The sequence below is a fragment of the Macaca nemestrina genome, chromosome 9 (genome assembly GCF_043159975.1).
Source record: "Macaca nemestrina isolate mMacNem1 chromosome 9, mMacNem.hap1, whole genome shotgun sequence".
NCBI lineage: Eukaryota > Metazoa > Chordata > Mammalia > Primates > Cercopithecidae > Macaca > Macaca nemestrina.
Window position 1 is genome coordinate 68793286 of NC_092133.1, and position 23110 is coordinate 68816395.

At 41.9% G+C, this 23110-nt stretch overlaps 1 protein-coding gene across 3 annotated transcripts in view; it reads right to left on the reverse strand.

The window, feature by feature from the left end:
- Positions 1 to 23110, reverse strand: part of LOC105466042 (mitochondrial calcium uptake 1) — a 262886-nt gene that overhangs the window by 49981 nt on the left and 189795 nt on the right. For all 3 annotated transcript variants that reach the window (XM_011714873.2, XM_011714868.2, XM_011714869.3), the window contains one exon: positions 4727 to 4864. In XM_011714873.2, the coding sequence (XP_011713175.1) occupies positions 4727 to 4864 (138 nt within the window). The remainder of the gene's footprint in view (positions 1 to 4726; positions 4865 to 23110) is intronic.

Genomic DNA, 23110 nt, shown 5'->3' on the forward strand with positions numbered 1-23110 from the left:
TCACAAACTATTTAATCAACATGAGAGGACAATCAATCTTAATCTCGTTGCTAACACAGGCTAGAAATTCTGGGCCAAAAGTAATTTAACACTGCAGAGTTTCATCATCTGACAAAATTTGTCCTTTCATTTTAGAGCTCTTTTGCAAGGTCTTCGGATCCTAAATTAACTCCTGTCAATGCTCAAATACTCTGTTCCTTCAAGGGAGATGTCTCCAATGCCCAATTTATTGCTTTTAAGTATAAATTCATAATGAAATATGAATTCATCTATCATGATAGATAATTAAAGTAAAATCAATATCTGGACCAACCTTTAAAAATAAGCCTGGTCAAAATAAAGGAGCATGTCTGAATGCAAACACTATATTTCCAGCATAGGGGCTAAAAAATCCACCTATACATTCGTAATCAGTTTTTTGAAATTACGATTTCCAACAGACATGAGCTAAGTACTGGGTAGTGTAGAAGTGCTCTATGGGAGATAAATGTTTTTTCTCTGTCACTTTCCATTAATGATGAGTTTTCCCCACAGCCAAGAAAACACCTGCTGTGGGAAAAGGCTGCACTGAGTTCACAGAAGCTGACACTTCCTCTCAGAGTCCAGCCTGCCCTCATTTGCAGCCCACAGCCTGGTTCAGAGGTCCTTTCAACTTTTCAACATCCAAGACAAGGAGGAAAAAGTCTGGCTGATAAGAAGGGCTTTCCACCAAGTTGGGGCAATGCTATGCATACAAGATTTCTTGCACAAAGACTAACTAGGAAAACTGGGACAAGCACTAGCAATCCTCTATCTTATTTTCAATTATTGAATCTTTAAAGCTAGAAGGGCCCTTACAGCAAGCATCTAGGATAAGCCTCTCAATTCATGAGGCCAATAAGGTTAAGTGATTTGTCTAATGACTATGGAAACCTCTGAGGCAGAAGTTGATCTCAAGTTTTCCATCTTCATGCCTACCATGCTACACTACCTTGGTCATATGGTTTGGCTGTGTCCCCACCCAAATCTCGAATTGTAGCTCCCATAATGCCCATGTGTTGTGGAAGGGACCTGGTGGAAGGTAACTGAATCATGAGGGTAGATCTTCCCTGTGCTGTTCTTGCGATAGTGAATAAGTCTCACAAGATCTGATGGTTTCAAAAAGGAGTTCCCCTGCACATGCTTTCTTTCTTGCCTGCCTCAATGTAAGATGTGTCTTTTCATTTTGTTTCTTTTTATTTTTTTTGAGACGGAGTTTTGCTCTTACTGCTGAAGCTGGAGTGCGATGGCGCGAACTCAGCTCACAGCAACCTCCGCCTCCTGGGTTCAAGTGATTCTCCTGCCTCAGCCTCCTGAGTAGCTGGGATTACAGGCATGCGCCACCATGCCGGGCTAATTTTTTGGATTTTTAGTAGTGACGGGTTTCTCCATGTTGTTCAGGCTGGTCTCCAACTCCTGACCTCAGGTGATTCGCCGGCTTTGGCCTCCCAAAGTGCTGGGATTACAGGCGTGAGCCACTGCACCCAGCCATAAGACATGTCTTTTCTTCTCCTTTGCCTTCCGCCATGATTGTGAGGCCTCCCCAGCCATGTGGAACTATGAAATCAAACCTCTTTCCTTTATACATTACCCAGTCTCGGTATGTCCTTATTAGCAGCAAGAGAATGGACTAATACACTTGGCAATCTCTCATGGAATATTTTTAGTGCCAGGTTAGATTCTTGGTCATGGTCAGATGGTAGCCATTGTCCAGTGGGAAGAGTACTGGGCTGGGAATGAGAAGATCTGGGTTCTAGCCTTAGCACTGCTTTGTGTGTTTGTGCGTGTGTGTTCTCTTAGAGGCCTCGATTTTTATTTATTTTTTTAAGGCAAGGTCTCATTCTGTCACCCAGGCTGGAGTGCAGTAGCATGATTATAGCTAACTGCAGCTTCAACCTCCCCAAGCTCAGGTGATCCTCCCACCTCAGTCTCCTGAGTAGGTGGGACTACAGGCACATGCCACCATGCCTGGCTAGTTTTTGTACTTTTTGTGGAGACAAGGTTTCGCCACTTTGCCCAAGCTGGTCTTGAACTTCTGGGCAGGAGAACTTCTAGGCAGGAGAATCACTCGAACCCAGGAGGTGGAGGTTGCAATGAGCCGAGATCGCGCCATTGCATTCCAGCCTGGGCAACAACGGTGAAACTCTGTCTCAAAAAAAATAAATAAATAAAAAGAAAAAAAATATAAAAATAAAAGACACATCTTACATTGTGGCAAGTCTTCAACTTTGATTCTCCCGCCTCAGCCTCCCAAAGTGCTGGGATTACAGGCATGAGCCACGGTGCCCAATGAGGCCTGACCTTTTAACTGGTCTCTGCTTCTATTTGTTCATCTCACTCTCAGATGCTGACTCAGTCCTATCATCTTTTCTTTTTTTTTTCTTTTTCTTTTTTTTGAGATGGAGTTTCATTCTTTCTCCCACGCTGGAGTGAAGTGGTGTGATCTTGGTTCACTGCAACCTCCACCCTTCCTCTGCAACCCCCCTTCCCCGGGTCCAAGCGATTTTCCTGCCTCAACCTCCCAAGTAGCTGGGATTATAGGTGCCCACCACCACGCCTGGCTAATTTTTGTATTTTTAGTAGAGACGGGGTTTTGCCATGTTGGCCAGGGTGGTCTTGAACTCCTGACCTCAAGTAATCTGCGTGTCTTGACCTCCCAAAGTGTTAGGATTACAGGCATGAGCCACTGTGCACAGCCACCACCTTTTCTTTCCTTGTACCAGGTGCAGCTGGTGTTGAAGGGTACCAGAGAACAGCATTGCTAGAGTGTTCCACAAACCCATGGTCTCCAACCTCAAGGCTGTTCAACAAACTCTAACTCATCTCCTGAATTCTAATAGCCTTATTATCAGTCTTTTCTGTTTCTATGCTTGCTCTTCTCCAAACTATCTTCCATAAAACACCCAGAGCTGTCTCTTTAAACGTAGATATAACAGGTCATTTCACTACTCACAACTCTTTAATGGCGTTCTACTGTACTGTGAGTAAACTCCAAACTCCTTCCATTCCTATGAAGTCTTGCATGTTCTGTCCCTCATATCCCTCTCTGAGCTCAGCTCAGGCCATTCTCCTTTTTGCTCAGAACCTTCTATATAAACTAGTCCCCTTTCAGTTCTTCACACATGCCAGGTTTGTTTTTCCTGCTTGTTATGGACTGACCCCACCCCCCACCCCATTCATATGTTGAAGCCCTCCCTAACCCCCAGTGTGCCCAATGTGGTTGTATTTGGAGATGGGGCCCTAGAGAAAATAACAAGGCTAAATGAGGTCACAAGGGTGGAGCCCTAATCTGCTAGGATTAGTGTTCTTATAAGAAAAAACACAAAGAGATTTCTTTCTCTCTTCATGCACACATACTGAGGAAAGACCGTGTGAGGACACATTGAAAAGGCAGCTACCTGCAAGGCAGGAAAAGAGCTCTTATCAGAAACTAAATCAGCTGGCACCTTGATCACAGGCTTCTAGCCTCCAGGAATGTGAGAAAATAACTTTCTCTTGTTAAAGCCACCCAGTCTGTGGTATGTTGTTACAGTAGCCCAAGTAGGCTAATACAGTGTCTTGGAATTTGCCTATGTGATGTCCCACTTTCCAGAGCCTCCTTTTCCACCTCTCTCCTTTCTCTGCTTCTGTAATTTTCACCGAATATGCCTTCCAACTAGACCACTCTAATGAAACAGCCCTCTCAAAGGTCACCAATTATTGCCATTTCGCCAAAACCAATGGATGTTACCACCTTTACCTTACTGGATCCTTGCTGCTATATGTGACATGGTAGACCCCTCAGTTCTTGAACCCTCTACTTCCTTGGCTTTGATTTCACTACTCTCTTTAGGTTCTTCAGGTATTCTCTTCTTCTTTTTTTTTTTTTTTTTTGAGATGGAGTCTAACTCTGTTGCCCAGGCTGGAGTGCAATGGCACAATCTTGGCTCACTGCAACCTCTGTCGCTTGGTTTCAAGTGATTCTTGCGCCTCAGCCTCTGAGTAGCTGGGATTATATACGTGTGCCACCATGTCCACCTAATTTTTGTATTTTTAGTAGAGATGGGGTTTCACCATGTTGGCCAGGCTGGTCTTGAACTCCTGACCTCAAGTGATCCACCTGCCTTGGCCTCCCACAGTGCTGGGATTACAGGTGTAAGCCACGGCACCCGGCTTCTTTAGGTATTCTCTAACCATTTCTTCTAGATTTGCTTCCTGAGCTGCTTGAATGTTTGTGTCCCACTGGCTTCCGTCCTTGGCCCACAGTTCTTTTCTGTAAAATACCCTCCTTGGGCAATCTCATCTGTTCTTATGGTTGTAATGCTAACATGTGTTGTGATTCCCAAACCTATCTCAGATCTCTACGGTAACGTGAATATGCAGCCGCCTGCTGACCATCTCTGCTTGGACAGTCCACAGGCATCTTAAATTTAAGATGTCCATGACTGAACTCTTTATTTTCCCATCTAAACCAGTCTCTCTTTTAAAATTCTCAATTCCAGTTGGTGCCACCCTTTCCTAAACAAGAAACTTGGGGTGATTCTGGACGCTCTCCTCTTCCTCACCCACTGCTTATTTCTTTTCTCCCTTTGGACCTTAGGTACCAGAAATGAATTAGGTGTAATCATTGGTTCATGAAATACTCTCATCATTATGTTAGTACCTTCATATTAAATAATAAGCATACATTCCCATAGTTTCTTTTCTTCCTCCAGCCAAAGCTACCTACCTTTCCTTCTTTGAAGTGCTTCTTGAGCTGCCTCTGCATGGCGGTCAGCTTCTTGGACTGCACCCCACTGTAGGCAAGTAGCATGCCACCAAACTGCCTCTCAGTAATTCTTCCATCCACAGGGTCATGGCGTTCAAACTGGGAGGGAAACAGAAAGAGTGTTCCTGGGTCAATGGAAAGTATTTTGACATGGAACATGGAATGATCAGCTGTGTTTGATGGCAGAAAATAGCTGATGACTGGGATTATATTTTTGAGCTACAATTCTCAGTAAGATCTGCAGAAACTAAGAAACAGAAGCTCTAGGTTCTTATCCCAGATCTGCCACTTACTATTGTCAGAGACAGTCAAACCAGAGCAACAGCATCTTGAGCATCTTGAGTAAGGGCTAGGAAAAATGAGGCTGGGACTTGCTGGGCTGCATTCCCAGGAAGTTAGGTATTCCTAGCCTCTAGATGTCTATGGTTAATGGAACAGATTGATAACGTTTACTGAACAGACCCAGACTCAGCAATGTCCTGACATCCTGATATCTTGTGAACAGAAGCATTCCTAATTTTGTTTTAAAGATAATAATATTGATTACTCTTCTAAAAAATTCATAAAGGTCTGAGAGTATAATTTTAAAGAAGAGTAATATATTTTCAAGTTTCCCCAAAATACCAATAAAATGTTAGGACATTGATAGAGACAGGACTTACATATGAGACGCGAAATAAGAAAGTTGAGAGTGAATTTCTCTTTCAGCTCTCATTTCTTCAGTTAGCTCGGTAAGTTGATAGAGACCTAAATTTGTTTCCTCAGTGGTGAGACTGTGTCAATGAGCAAGACATAGTACTGTATTTTAATACAATTACTTTTGTATAAACCTGTGACAGTGACCATTTCCCCCCCCGCCCCCCCACCCTTTTATTTTAAGACGGAGTTTCACTCATTACCCAGGTTAGAGTGCAATGGTGCAATCTTGGCTCACTGCAACCTCCACCTCCCAGGTTCAAGAGATTCTCCTGTCTCAGCCTCCCGAGTAGCTGGGATTTCAGGCATGCACCACCACGCCTGGCTAATTTTTGTATTTTTAGGAGAGATAGGGTTTCACCATGTTGGCCAGGCTGGTCTTGAACTCCTGACCTCAGGTGATCCACTGGCCTCGGCTTCCCAAAGTGCTGGGATTACAGGCATGAACCACCATGCCTGGCCTAACAGCGACCATTTACTGAGCATGTACTACGGTCCAGGTATTTCACCCATATGTTCTTTTTTTTTAATGACTTTAAAAATTTTTTTTGTAAACAGAGATGGGGTTCTCGTTATGTTGCCAGACTGGTCTTGAACTTCTTGGCTTAAGCAATCTGCCTGCCTTGGCCTCCTAAAGTGCTGGGACACAGGTGTGAGTCACTGTGCTTATAGTCACTATAACAGCCTCTGGAGCAGCTATTGTTAGCTCCACTCTGCAGATGAGAAAACTGAGGTAACATGCAGCTACATGTGACAGAGCTGGGGTTTGAATTCAGCCCTATATGGGTCCAAAGACTATCTCTCAACACCACACCATTTCCTACTTCTGAGTATATTCGCTTCCTGTAGAATAGCACTGTGTTGTTTTGGATAAACTTATACAGCCATGGGGCTTAGTCACATTTAAATGAGACACAAAACTATGTCCAAAGAAATCAACATCATCAATTATTAGGTGAAAGCCTCTTTTTCAGCACTGCCACTCAATATTTGATGTTTGTCACACCATCATTCTATAGAGCTGATTAATTTTTGACAATACCAAAAGTTTTCAGGATTCAATTTAAGTGTGACTTATGACTCAATTTACTATCCTGAAACAAAGTGGAGGACTGACAACATTTTCTAAATGGGCATACTTTCTGCAATGTTTAAATCAGATTTCACTGAAACCTGGGTAAAAGTTCACCTATGGGCTTCTTCAATGCATGTGAAACAAGGCTGTGCTCCCTGCTCTCCAGGACAGACTTTAATGATTTAGAGTGTTCATTCTACCCTTATGTGGAAGGTTTCACAGCTGTGGGGAAATCCCATGTGTTGGAATTAGATGAATTTTCAGCTTTATCTCACCAGATAGATTCATGGTTGAAAAGTTTCTTGTTTGTGACACTGGCAGCAGCTGCAGCTTGCTCAAGGCTTACAAAAGGCCTTTATTTTCTGTGCTCCATAGGGGCACAAGGCCTCGCCTCTGTTTTGTTTCAGATAGTAAGGTCAATTTCCAGCGGAGACGCCCAAGCAACAATTCCAATGCTCAGATTACCATTTTTACTAATGTTCTTTGAAAACTCAGACTCGTCTTTTGGTAATGGGCTCTATTATGATTATTTTTAAGTGACTGGAATCTGAAAGGGCTTAAAAACAATCAACTTCCGCTTGTCCAAGTTGTATGGCTGCTTCGAAGCTTACTACTTCAGCTTTGCAATTTGATTTTGGGCAGCACCTCTCCTTTCAGGTTTTTAGGCTCTTCTGAGGCAGGACCCCCCTTATTTCTGAGGTCTTAAACATGGCTGGAGGGAGCCATGGAGATCTGTTTTCCTTTACACGCAAAACTGCTAATGGAAACAGACTTGAACTAATGTCTTATTTGTTCAAAATTTATTAACTGAAGACCTACTATGCTAAGGCTGGGGAAGTCTGAAGGTATATCTCAAGGACCTTCATTAGGGTTAAATTTTCAAGGGCAATAGCTAGACATCATGTGGCTGCAGGGGTCAAGTGTATGCAGGGTGAAACACTGCTAATCCAAAAACCCCAAATCTGAAATGCTTCAAAATCCAAAACTTTTTTTTTGTTGTTGAGCGACAGAGTCTTGCTCTGTTGCCCAGGCTGGAGTGCAGTGGCATGATCTTGGCTCCCTACAACTTCCACCTCCTGGGTTCAAGTGATTCTCCTGCCTCAGCTTCCCAAGTAGCTGGGACTACAGGCATGTGCCACCATGCCCAGATAATTTTTGTAGTTTTAGTAGAGACAAGGTTTCAGTATATATTGTCCAGGCTGGTCTCAGACTCCTGACCTCAGGTGATCCACCTGCCTTGGCCTCCCAAAGTGCTGAGATTACAGGCGTGAGCCACTGCACCTGGCCCCAAATCCAAAATTTCTTGAGCACCAACACGATGCACAAAGATCATGCAAAAGGGAAATATTTATTGGCGCATTCTGGATTTTTTTTTTTTCAGACAGGGTCTTGAACTGTCACCCAGGCTGAAGTGCAGTGGCACAATCATGGTTCACTGCAGCCTCAACCTCCTGGGCTCAAGTGATCTTCCCATCTTAGCCTTCTGAGTAGCCGGGACTATAGGCGTGCACTACCACGCCTGGCTAATTTTTGTATCTTTTGTAGAGATGGGGGTATCCTATGTTGCCTGGGCTGTTCTTGAACCCTTGAGCTCAAGCTATCTGCCCACCTAAGGCCTCCCACAGTGCTGCAATTACAGGCGTGAGCCACAGTACCCGGCCTGAATTTTGGATTTTTGGATTAGTGATGCTCAACCAGTAAGTGTAACACAAATGTTCCAAAATCTGAAACACTGCTGGTCCCAAGCATTTTGGATAAGGGATACTCAACCGCTATCTTAAGCTGGGACAATCCTGTGGGTGCACTCCTGGAGTGCCATATGCATGTAATCAATCCCCAAGGTCGTGGGAGGATCTTTTGAGGAAAGACACAGGTTATTACAAAATTATCATAATGTAGAAAAGTTCTAATTGCATATGTGGAAGCAATTCAAATTACTGGCTTATATTTTACTTCACCCAACCTATTTTCCACTAATGTTGGAACCTCTGATGTTCTACTTCAATGAAAATTAAAAGCCTCCACTGTGTTTGATTCTAAGGCACAGCATGTGTGCACTCCAGCACACTACCCACCATCTGCATTGTTTTTCCGCGTCTAGGAAGAGAGCTTAATTGCCTCACATTTCCCCTTCCGCAGCCATTGCCACTTTCTCAAATGGATACAAGCTGTTGTTTCCCTGTTATTCCCCAGGGGGCTGCAGGGTAGGCAAAGAGGAGCCAAAAAACTGCAAGGTTTTTCCTGGCTTTCTGTTCACACTGCGCCTCTTGTTCGCACCCCTGTCCCTTGTCGTTTTGGAAGGACAGATGGTCTACACGTATCTAGATGAAATTACTTAAGAATGGAAAGCCAGGAAAGGAAGAAAACATGTGTTATGAACAAAGGCCAAAAGTAAGGTTAGAAGCATAGTAAAAGGAAAAAGAAATCATTATCTGCAAGTGGGTCTTCATTTATTGAAGACTTTTGAGGTTAACGTATCCAACAAATGTAAACAGCCTTCTTCTCTTTCATACAGTTATCTTTCAAGGGACTCTGTCCATTCCCCAGAGTAAATCCTATCCTCATACAAGTTTTCAGAATGATAAATTTTGGGCACCAGGTATAGTGGCTCATGCCTGTAATCCCAGCACTTTGGGAGGCTGACATGGGTGGATCGCTTCAGCCCAAGAGTTCAAGACCAGCTTCAGCATCATAGACCCAATCTCTAAAATATATATATAAATATAGAAATATAAATATAAAATATATAATATATATTTATATATTAAAAAGAATGATAAATTTCTTGATAGGCTTCTGAACTGTGCAGTGCAAGATTGCATAGTGATCTCAAGCTGCTGAGCTGAACACATCTGTGTTTTTGAATCTGATAGTATGTAGCTTTTGAGGTCCTAATCATGCCACTGCGGCTACTATCAGGAGTCTCAGAATAACTGTGTTATGCCCACCTAAAGGAAAATGATTACAGGCAAAGTTCTTGACTGTAAACCTACCCAGTGAGCATGACATACACATTTCATAGTTTGAATGGAAATCTATATTACTGCAATTGACAAGGGACACTCAAGAGCCAAGGTCAGACTGCCAGGAGCCTGAATTTTCTTGATTTTTAAAGAGGCAGCTTTATTGCAAGCACTAACAAGGTTGTCTTTTGACTAGCTCGCAAACTGAGGAAGAAGGTTCACAATCTAGAACAGAGGCAACACAGTTTAGTGCCCTCAGCAGGGGCCAAAACAAGTCATTAGTGTCTTGGCCCATAAGATTATAGATTACCAAACTCAACTGCTAGAGTTTTCTACTTCCAATCTAAACATTCCATCCGTTTTATTTTATTTTTATTTTATTTTTGAAATGGAGTTTTGCTCTTATTGCCCAGGATGGAGTGCAATGGCACGATCTACAATGCAGCCTTCACCTCCTGGTTCAAGCAATTCTCCTGCCTGAGCTTCCTGAGTGGCTGGGATTACGGGCGCTCGCCACCATGCCTAATTTTTTGTATTTTTGGTAGAGATGGGGTTTCACCAAGTTGGCCAGGCTGGTCTTGAACTCCTGACCTCAGGTGATCCACCCGCCTCGGCCTCCCAAAGTGCTGGGATTACAGGCGTGAGCCACTGTACCTGGCCTCCTTCCATTTAAAATGGTTTTTAAGAAAAAATTTCAGGTTGGTGATCAAATCAACTGACTAAATGATGAGTACCAATCAGAACAGTCAGACGAGGAAAAGGTTAACCCTCCAGCCTGACAGCCCAAACCACGAAGATAATAAGATTAACGCATGAATTTATTACAAGATAATAACAATCAAGAAATATTTGACTGAGGGTACCAGGGAAAAATATTTTAGATTTGGAACAAAAGGTTTCAAGGTTTGATATGTTTTGGTTTCATTCCACAGAAAGTAATATACTGAAGTGACTAAGAATATGGACTTTATAATCAATCAGGAAGGCCTGGATCCAAATTCTGACCTGAACCCATACTTGCTGGCTGTGACTTCTAGGAAGCGGCTTACCCATTCCGCGGGTTCAAATCTTCTTACCAAAAAATAAAGATAATATTTGTGATCTCAAAGTGTTGTTTGTAAGGATTAAACGGGATAATATATGTAAAGAAATTAGTACAGAGTTTGACACCCAGTTAACATTCAGTAAATGGGCCAGGCATGCTGGCTCACACCTGTAATCCCAGCACTTTGGGAGGCCGAGGTGGGAGGATCACTTGAGGCCAGGAGTTTGAGACCAGCCTGGCCAACATGGTGAAACCCTGTCTCTACTGAAAATACAAAAATTAGCTGGATGTGGTGGTATGCACCTGTAATCCCAGCTACTCGGGAAGCTGAGGCAAGGGAATCAGTTGATTCCGGGAGTTGGAGGTTGCAGTGAGCGAAGATTGTGCCACCAGGCACTCCAGCCTGGGTGACAGAGCAAGATTCTGCCTCAAAAAAAAAAAAAAAAAAAAAAAAAAAAAAAAAAAAAATCAATAAATGTAGCAATTAATTTTATTTATTATTTAACACATTAGAATGACTTCAAGATTAAACTACTTAGAGTTGCTTAAAGCAGAACACCAACTTAATAACCTGTACCATTGCTGTAATTATAAAACAGAAAATCTGGCATAAAGGAAGAGCTCAATAAATATGTATTGAATGAACACAGACAAAACACCAGAAAATTCACAACACTTCTGTCCTATTGTTGGGAAGGTTTCCTATCTAAGGCAAGGAATATCTCTACGTTTATCTCTTAATATCTAATTCCATGATACTGATTTCTATAAGGATAGTCTTGAGAATGCCATTCATTTTGGCTAATCAGTAACATATCTGAGTGCTTATACTTGCCAGGTACTGTCCTAGGAACTAACCTTTGATAATTCTCACAATGCTATATAACGGGTAATAGTATTACTCTATTTCATAGACAGAGAAAAGTGAAATAACTTGCCCACACAGTTAATGTGGAGAGAAATTTCTCTCTGGTCTCAGTATCAGAACAGTTGATATGTTCTTATTTTAAAGTCAATGTGAATCATGTTTTCCTTTTTATCCTGGTTACTGGAAAGCTTATAGTCAAGTTTGTGGGCCTCTTCTAGAATAGGAGACGTTATGACTTACACTTTTCATACTAACCTTACTTTTCTTAAAAGAAAGTTAGGCTTTCTTTTGCTTTCTTCTTTCTTTTAACTTTAATTTTTCAGAAAGTTTTTACTTTTGTCTCACTGACTGTACTTTTTATGACTTTCTGAAATCCCTTCTTGAAAAAGGCAAGATTTTAAAAAATGGTATTAGACATCTAGGCTGTTTCATTTTTTGTCTGTGATAAATACTTGATAAACTTTTTCTGAACTTAATTTTTCATCATTATTTTAGCAATTAATCCCTAGAAACAAAATTTTGAGATATAAATTATGGGCTCTTTAAATTTTTATTGTGAAATATTTGACATATACATAATAATACATATAAGACAAGTTATGAAGCATAATAAAACAAACACCACGAGCCTCCCACTTACCCTGAGAAAGGAAGCATCAGCACTCCATTTGAAGCCCACGCCCTGCCTCCCTTTTCTAGTACTATTATTATTATTATTTTTAGATAGAGTCTCGCTCTGTTGCTCAGGCTGGAGTGCAATGGCATGATCTTGCCTCACTGCAATCTCCACCTTCCAGGTAAAAGCAATTCTCCTGCCTCAGCCTCCCAGTAGCTGGGACTACAGGCATGTGCCACCACGCCTGGCTAATTTTTGTATTTTTAGTAGAGACAGGGTTTCACTCCATTGGCAGGCTGGTCACGAACTCCTGACCTCAGGTGATCCGCCTGCCTCAGCCTCCCAAAATGCTGGAATTACAGGCGTGAGCCACCATGCCTGGCCTATTATTTTCAATAGTTTAAAACAGAAGTTTGTATTCCTAAACAATATACTGTTTACTTTTGCTTCCTTTCAAACTTTATAAAATGGTATCACACTGGATATATTCTTTTGCAATTTGTTTTTTTTAATCCACATTATATTTTAAGGATTCCTACATGTTATAACATTTAGCTGTGCTTCTTTCATTTTTACTGTTATAGATTTCTACTGCTTTGAATATACCTCTATCTATCTATCTATCCATCCATCCATCCATCCATCCATCCATCCATCCATCCATCTATTCTTTGAGATGGAGTCTTGGTCTGTCACCCAGGCTGGAGGGCTGTGGTGTGATCTTGGCACACTGCAACCTCTGTCTCCCAGGTTCAAGTGATTCTCATGCCTCAGCCTCCTGAGTAGCAGGGATTGCAGGTGAGCACCACCACGCCAGCTAATTTTTGCATTTTTAGTAGAGACGGGGTTTCGCCATCTTGCCCAGGCTGGTCTCAAATTCCTGGCCTCAAGTGATCCTCCCACCTTGGCCTCACCAAGTGCTGGGATTATGAGTGTAAGCCATTGTGCCCAGCTTCTACCACTATTTACGTATCAGTTTTCCTACAAATGGACGTCTCCATTATTGTCAGCTGTTCGCTATTATGAACAATGCTGTTATGAACATTCTTAGGTAAGTGCGCTGGTGAAAGAAGAACAAGAGTTCTGAGACTAGGGTGTATATCTGGACATGGAACTGCTGGCTTTTCAAGATAATGCCCAATCATTTTGCAAAATAATCACACCAACACTTTTTATCTGCTATGTATAAGAATGCCCACTGCTTTGCATCATCATCAGCACTTAGTATTGTCAGTTTTTATTTTTTGCCAGTCTCCTGGGTCTACAAATGGTAGAGATAAACTATTTAATGCTTCCGATGTAGTTTGCCAAATTAATTTCCAGAAAGATGTATCAATTTGTAATCCCACTAGTATATATGAGAATATGCATTTCTTAGGATCCTTAACAAAATCAAACATAATAAAAAATTTTTGCTACAGGAAAAGTGACAACTCATTTTAATTAGTATTTCTTTGATTACTAGGTTGACCATTTTTCTAACATATGTAGTGGTCATTTATATTTCTTCCTGTGTGAATTTATGTTCTTTGTCTATTTTTAAAAATAGCAATGCTGATATTTGTCTCATTAGCTTAAGATTAAAAATATTTGTTTTTTGTTAATGTATTGCTTTTTTTTTTTTTTTTTTTGAGACGGAGTCTCGCTCTGTCGCCCAGGCTGGAGTGCAGTGGCCGGATCTCAGCTCACTGCAAGCTCCGCCTCCCGGGTTCACGCCATTCTCCTGCCTCAGCCTCCCGAGTAGCTGGGACTACAGGCGCCCGCCACCGCGCCCGGCTAGTTTTTTGTATTTTTTAGTAGAGACGGGGTTTCATCGTGTTAGCCAGGATGGTCTCGATCTCCTGACCTCGTGATCCGCCCGTCTCGGCCTCCCAAAGTGCTGGGATTACAGGCTTGAGCCACCGCGCCCGGCCTTTTTTTTTTTTTAATTTGAGACAGGGTCTCACTCTGTCACCCAAGCTGCAGCATAGTGGTGTGATCAACGCTTACTGCAGCCTCAACTTCCTTGGCTCAAGCAATCCTCCCACCTCAGCCCCCTGAGTAGCTAGGACTACAGGCGTGTGCCACCATGCCCAGGTATGTTTTTAAAAATTTTAATACAAATAAATATAAAAACTAAATTTTCATTTTGTAGAGATGGGGTTTTCCTCTGTTGCCCAAGATAGTCTCAAACTCCTGGCCCCAAGTGATCCTCCCACTTTGGCCTCCCAATGTGCTGGGATTACAGGCGTGAGCCACCATGCCTGCCAATTTTTTTTGCCCAGTGTATTAGCCCATTTGCATTGCTATAAAGGAATACCTGAAGCTGGGTAATTCATAAAGAAAAGAGGTTTATTTTGGTTCTTCAGGCTGTAGGGGAAGCATGGTGCCAGCCTCTGCTTCTGGTGAGGGCTTCAGGGAGCTTACAGGTGTGGTGGAAGTTGAAGCGGGAGCAGGCATATCACATGGTGAGAGTGCGGAAGAGAGAGGGGGAAGGTTCCAAGTTGTTTTAAAAAACCAGCTCTCATGTGAACTACGAGAGCAAGAACTCATTCATTACTACAGGGACGGCACCAAGTCATTCATCAGGGATCCACTCCCAGGACCCAAACACCTCCCACTAGGCCCAGCCTCCAACATTGGGGGTCACACTTCAACACGAGATTTGTAGAGGACGAATATCCAAACCATATCACTCAGTTTGCCCATCTGTTAATTTTGTTTAGGTCTGTTTTATGTGTGGAAATTTGAAATCTTTATTGTAGTCAAATGTGTGGATCTTTTTTTTTTTTTGAGATGGAGAATCACTCAGGCTGGAGTGCAGTGATGTGATCTTGGCTTTCTGCAACCTTTGCCTCCCGTGTTCAAGTGATTCTCCTGCCTCAGCCTCCTGAGTAGCTGGGATTACAGGTCTGTGCTACCATGCCCAGCTAATTTTTGTATTTTTTAGTAGAGATGAGGTTTCACTATGTTGGCCAGACTGGTCTTGAACTCCTGACCTCAGGTCATTCTCCTGCCTTGGCTTTCCAATGTGTTGCAATTACAGGCGTGAGCCACTGGCGCCTGGCCTGTGGATCTTTTTCTTCGTAACTTGTTTTTTTTGAGACAGAGTCTCGCTCTGTTGCCCAGGCTGGAGTGCAGTGGCGCAATCTCGGCTCATCACTGCAACCTCCATCTCCCGGGATCAAGTGATTCTCCTGCCTCAGCCTCCCGAGTAGCTGGGATTACAGGTGCATGCCACCATGCCCGGCTAATTTTTGTATTTTTAGTAAAGACAGGGTTTCACCATGTTGGTCATGCTGGTCTCGAACTCCTGACATCAGGTGATCCACCCACCTCAGCCTCCCAAAGTGCTGGGATTACAGGTGTGAGGCACCACGCCCAGACTACAACTTCTTTCATTGGCTTATATTCTAGGGAATCTTTCCTCATTAGATAAGAAGGTAATTAAATACTGACCTACAGTTTCTTCATTTTAAACAAGGAAACATAATTTAAAATATTGAAACACCTCAATATCAATCAATGATGATGATTAAATCCTTAGAACAAAACAGCAGATCATCGGCTCAGTTTGTTTTAAAAAGTCCTCCAGTACCCTGACTTTAACTTTTCTGAATGCTTGGGAATTTGGAATAGAATGGGGGCATTTACCTCTAAGTTAATCACATTCCCCTTGTGGAGGGAATAATCTTGAGTAAATCCAGTCCATTTACTTTTTTTTTTTTTAAACTAGTTTAAATGTATGTCATTAGGTATGGAGAGATGGAGAAAGTGGGAAATAATAATTCAGTTCCAAAGCAAAGAAGGCCTAGACGGGCCATTTTCCTTACTTAGAAAAATTCTCTAGATGGTTAAAGAACAATCCATATTCTATCATTTATAACGGCAAACATTTACATAGCACTTGTTATGTTCCAGAGCCTATACAAAGTGCTTTCCATCAACTCAGAGAGCATTTTAAACTACATAAAACTTGTTGGTTATCTTTCCTTCAGACCTTGATCAATATGAACAAGCCTTAAACTCTGGCAGAATTAACTGCTATTTAATATTCCAACCAATCTATGAAGTTAATGTTTCTACATGAAATTGCTAAAAATTTCACGACATTTTCCCTTTTAGATGACTCTTCAGCAAGCAGAAGTTCTTATTATATCCAATTTCTGCTTTCAATAACATCAAAAAACCCTAGTCTTGTGTTACATACTTCTCTGAGATTTAGAAGGCCCAACATTATTCAGAGTTCAAGGACATTCTTCTTTTCATATGAGATTTTTTAAGAGTTTTGGAAACAGAGAGACGTCTGTTAGAACAAAATATAACAGCTCCAATTTTAGGAGTTAAGAACCAAGGACTAATTGTAGTAGGAAAGCAAACTGCTATTTTCTGTCACCTGAGTGTCAGTTTGCTTTTCTCTAACTCCATCAAAGAACACTCTGGGATCTATTGCTTAGATGAAAATATTAATACGGCCGGGCGCGGTGGCTCACGCCTGTAATCCCAGCACTTTGGGAGGCCGAGGCGGGCGGATCACGAGGTCAGGAGATCGAGACCATCCTGGCTAACAAGGTGAAACCCCGTCTCTACTAAAAAGAAGTACAAAAAACTAGCCGGGCGAGGTGGCGGGCGCCTGTAGTCCCAGCTACTCGGGAGGCTGAGGCGGGAGAATGGCGTAAACCCGGGAGGCGGAGCTTGCAGTGAGCCGAGATCCGGCCACTGCACTCCAGCCTGGGCGACAGAGCGAGACTCCGTCTCAAAAAAAAAGAAAATATTAATACAACACATTCCCACACTCCTTTTGTCCTAGCATTGCTGACAGCTTATCAGCATTCATAAGAGAGTTGGAGATTTAGCTTGTTCATATACTCAACACCTAAAGACCCCTATGCCAGGTTTGACATGCTGATTTTTCCTAAAGATGTGGCAAATTGTGAAAAGCAGTAATGAATGTGAAAAGCTGTTAGGAAGTAATGATAATAATTAAGATATAGGATTTACTTTGGGCTTAGCAATCCATAGTTGATTATCTCCTCATCATTGTGAGTAACTGAATAAAAAAAAATAAAAATGAAGAAATAAAGGCCAGGTATGGTGACTCATGCCTGTGATCCCAGCACTTTTGGAGGGAAGGTGAGGATACTGCTTGAGGCCAGGAGTTCCAGAACAGCCTGGGCAGCACAGTGAGACCCTGACTCTACAAACATTTAAAAATTAGCTGGGCATGGTAGCACGTGCCTGTAGTCCCAGCTACTTGGGAGGCTGAAGTGAGAGGATCACTTGAGTCCAGCAGTTCAAGGCTGCAGTGAGCTATGATCATGCCACTGCACTCCAGCCTGGGCCAGAATGAGACCCTGTCTAAAAAAAAAAAAAAAAAAAAGAAAAAGAAAAGGAGCAGGGCACATTCCAAGATGGCTGAATAGGAACAGCTCCGGTCTGCAGCTACCAGCACGATCAATGCAGGAGACGAATGATGTCTGCATTTCCAGTTGAGGTATCTGGTTCATCTCACTGGGACTGGTTGGACAGTGGGTGCACCCCAAGGAGGGCGAGCTGAAGCAGGGCAGGGCATTGCCTCACCTGGGAAGTGCAAGGGGTCAGGGGATTTCCCTTTCTTAGCCAGGGGAAGCTGTGACAGACTACCTGGAAAAACGGGACACTCCCACCCAAATACTGCGCTTTTCCCAAGGTCTTATCAACCGGCAGACAAGGAGATTCTCTCCTGTGCCTGGCTAAGTGGGTCCTACGCCTACAGAGCCTTGCTCACTGCTAGCGCAGCAATCTGAGATCAAACCGCGAGGCGGCAGCCTGGCTAGGGGAGGGGCATCCACCATTGCTAAGGCTTGAATAGGTAAACAAAGTGGCTGGGAAGCTTGAACTGGGTGAAGCCCACCACAGCTCAACAAGGCCTACTGCCTCTAGATTCCACCTTTGTGGGCAGGGCATAGCTGAACAAAAGGCAGCAGACAACTTCTGCAGACTTAAATGTCCCTGTCTGATAGCTCTGAAGAGAGCGGTGGGTTCTCCAAGCACAGCATTTGAGCTCGGAGAATGGGCAGACTGCCTCTTCAAGTGGGTCCCTGACCCCTGTGTAGCCGAACTGGGAGACATCTCCCAGTTGGGGCTGACAGACACCTCATATAGGTGGCTGCCCCTCTGGGGGCAGATGCTTCCAGACGAAGGATGAGGCAGCAATATTTGCTGTTCTGCAATATTTGCTGTTCTGCAGCTTTCGCTGGTGATACCCAGGCAAACAGGGTCTGGAGTGGACCTCCAGCCAACTCCAAGAGACCTCCTGTCTCAGCCTCCCGAGTAGCTGGGACTACAGGCATGAGCTATCGTACTCATTTAATTTTTGTATTTTTGGTGGAGATGGGGTTTTGTCATGTTGGCCAGCTGGTCTAGAACTTCTGACCTCAGGTGATATGCCTGCCTCAGCCTCCCGAAGTGCTGGGATTACAGGCATGAGCCACAGCACCTGGCCTGTCCTTTATTTTTTGAAAATAGTTTTCTCTTTCTCACCTTACAGACTACTATCTCACCTTACAGTCTTCGCTTTTTTTTTTTTTTTTTTTTTTTGAGTCAGGGTCTTGTTCTGTCCCCCAGGCTGGAGTGCAGTGGTGCAATCTCAGCTCACTGCAACCTCCACCTCCCAGGTTCAAGAGATTCTCCTGTCTCAGCCTCCCCAGTAGCAGGGATTACAGGTGTGGGCCACCATGCCTGGCTAATTTTTGTATTTTTAGTAGAGACAGAGTTTCGCCATTTTGGCCAGGCTGGTCTTGAACTCCTGTGCTCAGGTGATCCACTTGCCTTGGCCTCCCAAAGTGTTGGGACTACAGGTGTGAGCCACCGTGCCCAGCAGCCTTGCATTGTTTACTGTGTCTGTGTCACACACAGAGCTGGGCCACACTGTGTGTGCTCAATAAATAATTGTGGTTGACTGGTTAAATCTCTGCCTCATTTAGAAAGTCACCTACCCATTCTGTATTAATCATCTAATAGGAGCACAAGACACACTTTCCAGTCTACACTCTTAAATACCTACGGAGAGACTGTGATACTTCATTAGAATTGATAATTATTTCCAGAGGAGAAAATCCTAAAGCTGCTCCTGAACTTTCAAGGATATGATAGGCTGTGGGCTCTGTTACAAAACTCCATTTGCTCCTTTGCCTGAGTCTACTTATATATAAAGTTCTCAATAATATTCAGGTCACATCTAAGAGACTGAAAACAAAACAAAACAAAAAAAAGCAGGTAAGTAAGTCAAGAAGCACAAAGGCAGGATAGGCAATGTCAGACTTTGTAGGCCAAAACAATTTGTACACAGGGTCTGAAACTATGCTGGAAGGATAAATGAGGTAAAAATGGCAGATACATTTATTCATTCAAGTGAAAACCAAAAAATCTTATCAGTAAGGTTTCCCTTCTTCTGTCACTTGATTTTAGAAAACTCTACCGTATCTTCAATTTTCACAAAATTCAAATCAGGGAAGACATCTGAAAATCATTATAGTCACACTTTAGCCCATTATGAAAATAAGAATGTTGATCAAAACACAGAGGGATCCACTCATCTAAATTAGAAATGTGAATTGAAGGATCCATACTCAGCTGATGATATTTGTAGGAGTCCTTTCATTTAGTCGTCACTCACTAAAATTCTAGCTTGGTAGCTTCTGGGAAATACTTTTTGCAGAACAATATATTCCCTGTTTTGGCTCTCTGGAAAGATTAGGGGATTCTTCTTGCATCCAGATCAAAGCTGTTCATTATTTGGGGAATATAAATGAAGCTAGTACAGTGGCAAAAATATAAGATTTGCAGTTAGGCAGACTTGGGTTGGTTTTTTTCCTTGGTTATATACCAACTGTGTACCTCTGGGCAATTTTTAACCTTTCTAAGCCTCGGTTCCCTCATCTATAAAATCGGTATAAAAGAAGTACCTCCCTCTTGGGATTACTTTGAGGGTAAAGTTAGATAACAGATGTGAAACCATATAAAAGCCCCAATTTTAGGAGATAAGAACCAAGGACTAATTGTAGTCCTAATTCATCTTTCTTGAGACGTATTTCCTTTTTTTTTCCCTTCCACATTTTAGCATCTCTGAAATCTGTATGCTTCTTAAAATTGCTATTGGCTATGGAGCAGTTGGCACTGCTTTCACTGACTGTACAAGTATGTCAGAGCTTGCAGAATGCGTGTCAGTAGCTTGGAAGAAAATCTCAGCTAAAAATGGATTATTCTTTTCAGAAATGCTGCACCACCAATGCTCTTGAAGGCTCAGAGAACAATATTGTATGGAAAAACATAGACTTTCATGATTCAGAGTCAAAGGAAATTCAGAGGAGTTGGACCCTGAGGATGAAGAAATTTTAGATCAATTTATTTATTTTGTTTATATGTACAAGAATGCCATAAAATAAAAATCTAAGCCTAATGGAGTATTTTTGTTTTGTTTTGTTTTTTTGAGATGGAGTGTCACTCACTCTGTCGCCCCGCAGGCTGGAGGGCAGTGGCGTGATCTCGGCTCACTGCAACCTCTGCCTCTCGGGTTCCAGTGATTCTCCTGCCTTAGCCCCCTAAGCAGCTGAGATTATAGGTGTCCGCTATCGTGCCTGGCTAATTTTTGTTTTTATTAGAGACAGGGTTTCACCCTGTGGGCTAGGCTGGTCTTGAACTCCTGACCTCAAGCGATCCACCTGCCTCGGCCTCCCAAAGTGGCAAGATTACAGGTGTGAACCACTATGCCCAGTCCTAAGGGAGTACTTTAATAGATATTAACTAAACATTTTTAGTGTAAAGCATTTTTGTCATGGTTTGCTCAACAGCATTTTTTTCTTTCTTAGTGATTGATAAAATAATAGTGTCTCAAACCCATGTTTCTTTTAGATTCAATGAAATATGGCAGTAGAATGCCTGGCACTTACCAAGAGCTCAGTAAATGTTGGCTGCTATTGATAACGATAGTAAGAACAATGAACAAAAGCTACAAATAATAAGTTTGTGGTCACACTTGCTTCTGTTAACTTCAGCTCTATTTAAAGAGAAATAAACGTTCTGTTTTCTACAAAGACAATAAAAAATAAGATTGAGAAAGGAAAGAAAAACTGTAAGTAATTCTCTTAATCCTCTCCTTTCTATGCTTCACTGCACATTTTGCATGTTTATAAGAGAAATAAAAGACATGTGCAAGACTGGAACTATGCTTAGAGCATGGAAAGTTGAATTATAAACTGTCTATCCCTGTAAAAACCAGATTTCTGCAAAGGTTTACGGAAACAGGAGCAGTAGGGATAAACTATAAGGCCTGAAGTTACTATGTATGGGACACAAATTAATAGGTTGAGGGATAATACTGTACAAAACGCTTCCGATTCACTCTCTCATTTGAGTCTCATAATAACCTTTGATGTAGGCATAATAGCTACTGCCTAGAAGGGCCTGGGATTTGAAGAGATAATAGGACAACACCAAGATCACAACATAGGCTACAGGGTTTTAAAATTACTCTATACAGATGTATATTATTGGCATGATTATAGTCATGACAAAATTGTATATTACTGTTTCTATGAATGACTTAACGAGTCCATGATTATAGACTGACTATAAGTATACATATATATTCCTAATAAAAAGAAGAAAAAGAAAACCTAGGCAGGCAATTATATGTTAAACTGCTAGTTTATAAACAGGAGGCAATATTGTTAAAAATAGTTACTACTTGAAGTTTTCTATAGGAACAATTTCACAGATGCAATATATGAAAAAATCACTGGTGTACAGGCAGAAAAGTTAAAAAAAAAGATATCAAAAAATCAATTGTGCATCAGTTAGAAAAATGGCCACGTTCAATGTATCCATCATGAAAAGTCTTGCTATGCTCCACAAAAGCTGGAGAGTTTAACAGACGTCTATTATATTAGAACGATAAAACAGTTAAGGTTATATCTGCCTTTACCTGGATGAACTGAGCTAAATTATAAAGTTGCATATTCTTAAATTTCTGCCTACACTAAAAACCTACATTTTGAGGACACTATCTGTAAAATTAGTAACACATTATTCTTCAGTCTCCAGAGTTCAAATCCCAGTTGATCTCACTTTTTGTGATGACTCACCCCTTCTTTGATTGGCTTAATCTTATCCATTTTAATTCTCACCATTCAGAAAGCCATTGCATAGGTGATAAGCTCGTTCTCATTGGGTACCATGGAAAAAGTTTATATATGTGTGTGTATGTGTGTGTGTGTGTGTGTGTGTGTATATATATGTATATATATATATTTTTTTTTGGAGACAAAGGCTTGCTCTGTTGCCCAGGCTCACTGCAACCTCCACCTCCTGGTTCAAGTGATTCTCCTGCCTCAGCCACCTGAGTAGCTAGGATTACAGGCACACACCACCAAGCCCAGCTAATTTTTGTATTTTTAGTACAGACAGGGTTTCACCATGTTGCCCAGGCTATTCTGGAATTCCTGACTTCAAGTGATCCGCCCACCTTGGCCTGCCAAAGTGCTGCAATTACAGGCGTGAGCCACCGCACCTGGCTAAGTTAATATTTTTTAATACACTAAACATTACATTGGAAAGTGCCCATTTTTTAGAAAAGGGAGAGTTAGAGATTGGAACACAATATATAGAAATTAGAATTCAGATTAAGTTGACTCACAAGCATTAGGAAAAATGCAAGAAAGATTGGGTGACTGAGGCTCAAAAACATGTAGCTTAAGGAAGCTTTAATACAAAAGGTGAGAATAGTCCAAACATAGGCAGGTGAATGGCAAAGGATCTAATGGGCCACACTGTATCACTATCATTCTCCTTTCATAAAGGAAAAAAAAAAAGAAAATATTTTTCCCCCTAAGAACAGGAAAACCATGAAGTCCTTTTATGATAATAATTGTAAAAAAAAAGCCAGGAAGAAAATTTGCAAGCTTTCTTTTATAGTGCTGTAACCTATTGGTTAATTATAAGTTTAGCTGTCCCTTGCTAGACAATTAAACTTTGTTTGTTCATTTCGTTTTGGTTGTTTGGGACAGGGTCTCACTCCATCATCCAGGCTGGAATGCAGTGGTGCTATCATGGCTCACTGTGGCC